The sequence below is a fragment of the Arachis ipaensis genome, chromosome B02, assembly GCF_000816755.2.
Source record: "Arachis ipaensis cultivar K30076 chromosome B02, Araip1.1, whole genome shotgun sequence".
Classification (NCBI taxonomy): Eukaryota; Viridiplantae; Streptophyta; class Magnoliopsida; order Fabales; family Fabaceae; genus Arachis; species Arachis ipaensis.
In genome coordinates, this window is record NC_029786.2 from 25,391,644 (window position 1) to 25,400,824 (window position 9,181).

The window sequence follows — 9,181 nt, forward strand, 5'->3', positions numbered from 1 at the left end:
ATCCGGTGGTAATACTGGAAAACAAAGTGCTTAGGGCCACGGCCAAGACTCATAAAGTAGCTGTGTTCAAGAATCAACATACTGAACTAGGAGAACCAATAACACTATCTAAATTCTGAGTTCCTATAGATGCCAATCATTCTGAACTTCAAAGGATAAAGTGAGATGCCAAAACTGTTCAGAGGCAAAAAGCTACTAGTCCCGCTCATCTAATTGGATCTAAGTTTCATTGATATTTTGGAATTTATAGTATATTCTCTTCTTTTTATCCTATTTGATTTTCAGTTTCTTGGGGACAAGCAACAATTTAAGTTTGGTGTTGTGATGAGCAGATAATTTATACGCTTTTTGGCATTTTTTTAGGTAGTTTTTAGTATAATTTAGTTAGTTTTTACTATGTTTTTATTAGTTTTTATGCAAAATTTACATTTCTGGACTTTACTATGAGTTTGTGTATTTTTTTTATGATTTCAGGTATTTTCTGGCTGAAATTAAGGGACCTGAGCAAAAATCTGATTCAGAGGCTGAAAAAGGACTGCAGATGCTGTTGGATTCTGACCTCCCTGTACTCGAAGTGGATTTTCTAGAGCTACAGAAACCCAATTGGCTCGCTCTCATTTGCTTTGGAAAGTAGACATCCAGGGCTTTCCAGCAATATATAATAGTCCATACTTTGCCCGAGTTTTGACGACGTAAACTGGCGTTCAAACGCCAACTTCCTGCCGTATTCTGGAGTTAAACGCCAGAAACAGGCTACAACCTGGCGTTTAACTCCAAAAAGAGTCTCTACACATGAAAGCTCAATGCTCAGTCCAAGCACACACCAAGTGGGCCCGGAAGTGGATTTCTGCATCATTTACTCATTTCTGTAAACCCTAGTTACTAGTTTTGTATAAAAACTACTTTTAGTGGTTTATTTCACATCTTTTGAATAATTTTATGTTCAGAGATCACTTTTAGGGGGCTGGCCATTCAGCCATCCCTTGACTACTTTCACTTATGTATTTTCAATGGTGGAGTTTCTACATCCATAGATTAAGGTGTGGAGCTCTACTATTCCTCATGAATTAATGCAAAGTACTATTATTTTTCTATTCAATTCAAGCTTATTCTTATTCCAATATATTCACTCGTACTTCAACCTGATGAATGTGATGACCCATGACACTCATCATCATTCTCGCCTATGAATGCGTGCCTGACAATCACTTCCGTTCTATCTGCAATAGCTTGAGCGTTTATCTCTTGGGCTCCTGGTTCAGATCAGAGTCTTCGTGGTATAAGCTAGAATTATTGGCGGTCATTCTTGAGATCCGGAAAGTCTAAACCTTGTCTGTGGTATTCCGAGTAGGATCCGGGATGGGATGACTGTGACGAGCTTCAAACTCACGAGTGTTGGGCGTAGTGACAGACGCAAAAGGATCAATGGATCCTATTCCAACATGAGTGAGAACCGACAGATGATTAGCCATGCGGTGACAGCGCATTTGGACCATTTTCACTGAGAGGACGGGAGGTAGCCATTGACGATGGTGATATCCAACATACAGCTTGCCATGGAAAGGAGTATGAATGATTGGATGAAAGCAATAGAAAAGCAGAAGTTCAGAAGCAACAAGCATCTTCATACGCTTATCTGAAATCCCACCAATGAATTACATAAGTACCTCTATCTTATTTTATATTTTATTCATCTTTTAATTATCAATTCACCATAACCATTTGAATCTGCCTGACTGAGATTTACAAGAATGACCATAGCTTGCTTCAAGCCGATAATCTCCGTGGGATCGACCCTTACTCACGTAAGGTTTATTACTTGGACAACCCAGTGCACTTGCTGGTTAGTTGTGCAGAATTATGAAGAAGAATTGAGATTATAAACGTGCGTACCAAGTTTTTGGCGCCGTTGCAATCACAATTTCGTGCACCAAGACTCATGCCGGGCAAGTTGAGATCAAGGTGGGAAGGACCCTATAGAGTAGAGAAGGTAGAGCCGTATGGTGTCTTTCATCTGAGTCATCCTTCAAGCCCCAACTTTTTCAAGGTCAATGGCCACCGCTTGAAGCTATATCATGGTGAGAAGATGAAGAATAACATGGAGCTAGAGATCTTCCTCTTGGCGGATCTAGCAATAGAAGAAGACTGAGCTTGAGGATCGTCCAACTTAAGGACGTTAAAGAAAAGTGTTAGGTGGGAGGCAACCCACCATGGTATGATCTTCCCGAGAGCTGTGCAGGAGGGGTGCCTAGCGCACAAGCACCCCCACGCGTACGTGTAACTTACGCGTGCGCGTCACCTACGGTTTTGCCAAGCCACGCGTAAGCGTCCCTAACGCGTATGCGTGGACATGGAAATCGGCGTAAAAGAGTGTTTTGGCAGAGAGTTATGATGGAATCGTGCGGGAAGTGTGCTGGAGGCACAATTCATCCCACGCGTACGCGTCTCTGACACGTACGCGTCGTCTTCATTTTAAAGCTATCCACGCATGCGCGTGACTGACGCACACACGTCGTATGTGATTTTGGCCCCAATACAAATTGAACAGAGAGTTGTGCGTGCGCAAGGCTGGAAACGTGCGATTGGCACAACCATGGTCACGCGTACGCGTCGCCTACACTTTTGCACCATCCACGCGTACGCGTGGGCGACGCGTGCGCGTCGATAGCTCTGTGTCACTTAACTCAGCGCGCCGCCAGTTTCCATTCTTCCCCCCTCCAATCCTAATTCTCATTCAATCCTAATTTCTCTTTCTTTCTTCTTTATTCTTTCTTACTTCTTACTTCTTTCTTCTTCCCTTCTTCCACTACCACCGGCGGACCACTACCGGAGACCACTAACTCTAGCAACTACAATTTGCTTTTTTTTCCCTCTTCCATTCCTACTCCTGTTCTCTCATTCTTACTCCCATTCCTCTTCCTATTTTCATCTTCTTCTTAAGGTTTCTTTTCTTCCTCTCTTCTACTCTTTCATTCTTCTTTTATTTATTGCAATTAATTATTTTGTTTATCTTTAATTTTATATTAGCTTAGTTATTTATAATTTTTTCTTCATTCTTTTATCATGCATTTTTATGTTGGTGTTGAAATTCTATTTGGGTGATTATTTTGCCATATTTTAGATTGTGAATATTATGAGGAGTAATTTGACAATTGACATTTTATTTTGGGTCTCACATATACTTGGATTAATTATTTTAATTCCTATTTTAAATTGCACACTAAGTGTTTGTGAAAAAGTTCTCATGGCATTTTGAATCTATTCTATTTTACTCTCACACTTTAATGCCTCTTTTTCACAACAGTTGCACTCCACATGTATTGAGGCTATCATTCACAATTGTCATCATACAAGTGCTCATTAATTTGGTACATTTAATAATTGATGCTTGAGCTATGCTTCTCACGCCTATTACTTGCATGCTTTTAACCCTCTTGCATCTAATTGTTATAATATGCCTTCATGATTTTAATTAAGGTCTTACATGAATGTTGTAGCTACCATGTATAAGACATTCTTTTTTTCTTTGGCATTCATTAATACTTGGACTTTATTCCTACTGGTTATTAGCTATCTATACTTGACATTAATTCTCTTTCTCCCTTCTTTAGGATGGCCACTAAGAAAGGAAAGGGGAAGGCTTCTGAAAAGCCACCAGCAAGTAAAAGAACCAAGAGAGCACCGGCTAAGGTGCAACCATCTACAAGCGTCAAGCAGCCTACCAAGCAGGTGAAGAGGACCATTAAAGTTGATGAAGCGGAGAAAGCCTTTCCCGCACGGGACTCCACACAGTTCACTAACCGTTACTGTGAGCAGATGTTTCCCATCCTAGCAGAAAGGAACTACAATAATGAGCATCTACTCATTCTTACAAAATATTTTGTTGATTTTGTGGAGCCCTGCATTGAAAGGAGACAGTGGGGACTCTTGAGGAGGCAACCGCGAAAGGCCAATTTATCATGGGTAGTTGAATTCTACTCCAACTTCCACTCGTCTACCCTGTAGTCTGTCTATGTTTGTCAAAAACAAGTTCCTGTCTTCAAGGGTGCCATACAGAGAGTACTGGATCTTCCACCTAGTCTAGAGGGGTTGGATGCCTATCAGGAGGCCCAACTTAAGTGCCAGATGTATCAGTTTGACTGGGACAGTATCTGGATCTATGAACAACAGCAGGCAAAACCCAAGAGCATCTCCGCCCAAGCACTTATATTAGAGGCTCACGTGTGTGTACAGATTATATCCCACTATATCTTTTCTAGCACCCACGAGTCCACCTTCACTGCTGACATGGCTGTTCTCATCTGGTGCATCTTTACAGAGCAACCTCTCAACCTGCCTCTACTCATCTGGCAGGCAATGGAACACGTGAAGATCGCGAGCAACCTACCATTTTTCGCATTGGTTTCAGATTTAGTCCTGCGGCAGGAGTCTCCTATCGGGCATGGGATACGAAGGCCATAATCCCTAGGGACGATCAGTATGTCCCAAATGGGAAGTACATCAGACCCCCAGTACCTTCTACGAGCCGGCATCCAAGCCCATCTTTGGACACTCCTCCATCTTCTGCTCCACCATCATCCACACCTCCTGCACCATCCACCACTCAGATGTTCCTTCAGATCCTTCAGAGGTTAGACCGGAAAGACCGGCAGATGGAGCAAATAGAGCGCCGCAACAAGCGCCAATACACTTATCTGAAGGAGTTCATTGTCAGTTCTCACCCTCCTTCAGAAGAGAAGGATACCCCGGATTCCACTTCACATGCTAGCACGGAGAGCCATGATGAGCCAGATAGTGGAAGTGCTGCTCCTAGCCCCACCTTGTTTCTTACTGATGGCACGGAGGACCTTGCCAAGACTTAAGTGTGGGGAGGTCAGTCCCTAACTTCCAGAGGTAATCTCTCTCTCTTAACACCAAAATTTTATTTTTTTCTTTTGTTAGATTGGATAGATTGCATAATAGTAGTTGCTTACATGTATGTTCTGCTTAGTTGAGGTAATGAGTTTCTTTTCAAAATCCAATTTTATAGCATTTCACTAATTCAAATTAAAATTTTTGTTAAACTTGTTTGAAGATTATAATTTGGAACATGGCTTAGAGCTAAGAACACACAACCTGTGAGATTTTGAGCTTAATTATATGGTTACATTATTTAACCATGAATTTTATTCTTGTGTGTTTTCCTCTCTATGATTGCAATCTTTGGTTTGTTCCACTCTATATGTCCATTATTTATTGTATATTCATGCATATATGTGATTGAGGTCATCATTTGATATTAGCTCACTTATCCCAAATAGCCTACCATTCCATTTACCTTTGTTTGTCACTTTGAGCCTTTTTAATCCCCATTTGTTCTTTATATCACCACATCACTAGCCTTAAGTGAAAAAATAATTAACTACCCTATTTGAATCTTTGGTTAGCTTAAGATAGTGTGTGTCAACTAAGTGTGGGAAAATGTGGAAACTTGGGTTGATGAGAATGTATTTTGTTTTTATTGACACATATTGATCATTTGGGTGCTTGCTCATGTGAAACTATAGAAAAATATGCATTGATATATTATGCTTTCATTTATATAAAAAGAAAAAAAATTATAAAAAAATTATATAAAAAAAATAGAAGAAATAAATGAATAGGGGATAAAATTATCCCAATGTTAAGTTCAATAAAAAGATCAATGCATATGTGATGGAATTAAAAATTGATACATGAGTATGTGAAATATACAAAAGTGAGATTTTGGGTGTCTAAGCATGATTTTAGAATTGTATAGAGTGTGTGTGTGTGTGTGTTAGGTGAGAACTTAGGTTAGTCAAAGATTCAAATTATAACTCACTTGACCATACATATGCCCTCACCCTTACCTTAGCCCCATTACAACCTTGAAAAGACCTCATGATGTTTGCATTTGTACACTAAATATTTGTTGATTAGTTAGATGAAGAACAAAGCTTTAGAAAGCATGACTAGAAGAGATTAGAGTTGATTAACCCTAGACACTTGAGCGATTAGAGTGCATATACACTTCCAGTGAGGGTTCAATGCTTGATTCTATGTTCTCGGCTTTCATGAGCTATCTTCTTACAAGTTTACTTATTGTATGATTTGAATTAGTGGAATCTGATTTATGTTTGTCTTGGAGAACTTGTTTACTTTTAACCAAGTAGGGAGAGACATCTTAGTAAATAATTTCATTTATATACATAGCTTGCATTGCATGAGTCTTACTTTTCCCCTTCATTCTTTTGGTTTCCTTGAGCTTAGCATGAGGACATGCTAACGTTTAAGTGTGGGGAGATTGATAAACCACTATTTTATGATTTATCTTGTGCTAAATTGAGTGGTTTCTATCAATTTTTCGCACATTTATTCATACAAATTGCATGGTTTTACAAATCCTTCCTAATTTTTGAAAACTTGCTTCCTAAGCCTTTAAATTGTCAATTTTTAATTCTCCTTTATACCATTCGATGCCGTGATCTGTGTGTTAAGTATTTTCAGGCCTTATAGGGCAGGAATGGCTTAGAGGATGGAAGGGAAGCATGCAAAAGTGGAAGGAACACAAGAAACAAAGGAGCTGACCAGCGAGGATCGACGCGCACGCATGGCTCACACGTGCGCGTGACTTGGAGCATTTTACAGCGATGCGTACGCGTGACAAGCGAAGTTACACAGCGACATGTACGCGTGACTAACGTGTACGCGTGGCAGGCATAGAAGACCGTCTTTTGGGCTGGTTTTGGACCCAGTTTTCAGCCCAAAAACACAGACTAGAGCCAGGGGGCAATCAGAGACTCAAGACACATTCACATTCACTTAGTTTTAGTTTTAGTTTTGAATCTTAGAGAAAAACACCACTTCCTCTAGAGTTCTTCACATTCTTAGATTTTTAGTTTTATGCTTGTGGATTGGATATTGAGAAGAGTTACTACCTCAGTTTGAAGTCTCTATCACTATATTTTGCTTTCCTATTACCTTACTCTTTTGTTTTCCATTTAGTTTGCTCGTGGTCATATATGGATATTTTTTATTTTGGAATTTTATTAATGCAATGAACAACCCTCTTCATGTTTGATTTCCTTCAATTAATTATCAGCTTCAAAATTGTCTTTTATTAATTTATTTTAATTACCATGTCTCATATTTATTTTTATTCCATGTTGATTGAAAATGACATTCATGTTATGATTTAAAACTCTCAACTTGGCTTGGGAGTTGATTAATTGGAAACCCTTGAGTTGGAATACTCAAGTGTTGATATGTAATTGGAAATTGCTGCCAACTGGATTTTTACTAACTCTAATCCTTCCTTGGGAGGTAATTAGGACTTGTAAATTAGAGTTGGTATTACCTACTTAGCTTTCCTCTATTAGTTAGAGGATAACTAAGCAGAAGCAACAACCTTTTATTATTATACTTGAGGAAGTCAACAAGGATAGAAATTCTAATTGATCTTCTCATAGCCAAGGCTTTTCATTTTAAATACACAACATCTCTTGTTAATTGCTCCTTGCTTAATTCCTATATTTTTACTTTTTCGTTTTTAACTTCTAAAATTTCTCAGACGATTTCTGACCAATAAATTGCACTCTTTTGTCAACTTTTTGGGAGACGGCCTGGGAATTCTACTCCCAGTTAATTGATTCTAAATTGTGACAACTCTTTTTAAATTGATAAGTGGAATTTTCGTCGGTTAAGAACTATACTTGCAATGATATTTTTATTATAAATTCTTAACCGGCATTTTTCCGCCCGTCATATAAGCACAAGTCCTAACATCAGTATATTTCAATGAATCACTGATTGTTTCATTAATTAAAACAATATCTCGGCCCTTGACATAAGAATGCACACTATCCTCATGATATGTCATGTTAGCATAAAACTCTTTGACCAAAAGAGGGTAAACAGGCTTTTTGATGTTAAAAAGGTGATTCCAGTCTAAAAATTCCAAATTTTCAACAAATGGAAAACCTTTCTTTTACAGGTTTGGCAAATCAGCAAGAAAAGAGGGGCACAGGGTATGGTACTTAATAACTCTTTCATAAAAGTCATTATTCATGGCAGACTTAAATCTATAAGGATTATGGTTGGAGTGAGATGTCATGAAGTGGGATTTATGAGCAAAAGCATCAATGTCTGGTTCTCTAACAGATTTAAGAGGGAGTCGAGGTTTACCTTTTTGAGAATGCAAGGGAACAGACCTTATTTTAGGTTGAGTGGGCTCAAAGGTAGGTTCAGTCACGGCTGGTCTTTTCCCTTTCGATGAACTCAGCTTCGACGAACCAGGTTTGGATGGAAGTTCCTTCGGTGGTGGCGTTTGCTTGATTAAAGGAGTAAACCTTGATGGGTTCTTAGTGCGTGCCATGGGATCAGACCGAGGAGGTGAGGTAAGAGGAGAAGGAGATGGAGTGAAGGTTCGGTCTTGAGAGCGAGTTGAGGGTTTTTGTTTTGCAGGAAGCCTGTATATCTTTTCACGTGGTGGCTTTTGTGAAACAATTTTCTTTCTCATTTTGGTAGTTTCAGATTTTTGAAGGAAGAGAAGCAGTAAAGGTAGTGGGGAGAAACCCAAAAGAAATTTTCTTAAACCATGCAACTGCATCACCCCTAATTTGACATGAGAGGACTTGACATCATAAAGAGAAAGATGTGATTTTATTTAAAAAATTAAAATGGAAATTTATTTTAAAATTTGAAACCCTTTTGAACTCAAAGTCAAAAAGTAATAAACTGAAACACACAAGCCAACAAAAACAACAACAAAAAATGTAACATCCATATTGGGCCCAGAGGTGGTTTGGATTAAAGAAATATATAGGACAACCCATGATCTGATTTTTGAGGTTGGCCCAGATGACTCAGTACTTGCAACAAGGCCTGAGAATGCTGATTGAAGAGAAGGTTCTTCACTTACCCAGAATTGTCTCATACTTGACCAAACATTCAAGGACTTCCCAAGGAAGCAACATAAGCCTGATGTGCTCATTCTATCAACTCTATCACCGGCAAAATCTGCATCACAATAACCAACTACAGAAAAATCATCAATCTTATGATACCAAATACCAAAATTGGATGTGCCATGAACATATCTAATGATCCTCTTTACTGGATAAAGATGAGACTCTTTTGGTTTTGATTGGAATCTAGAACACATTCCAACACTTTGCACAAT

At 38.9% G+C, this 9,181-nt stretch overlaps 1 protein-coding gene across 1 annotated transcript; it reads right to left on the minus strand.

Moving 5' to 3' along the window:
• Positions 7,988-8,518, minus strand: LOC107627060 (extensin-like). The gene has a single exon (XM_016329930.1). It carries the CDS (start codon positions 8,516-8,518, stop codon positions 7,988-7,990), a length of 531 nt encoding a protein of 176 aa, XP_016185416.1.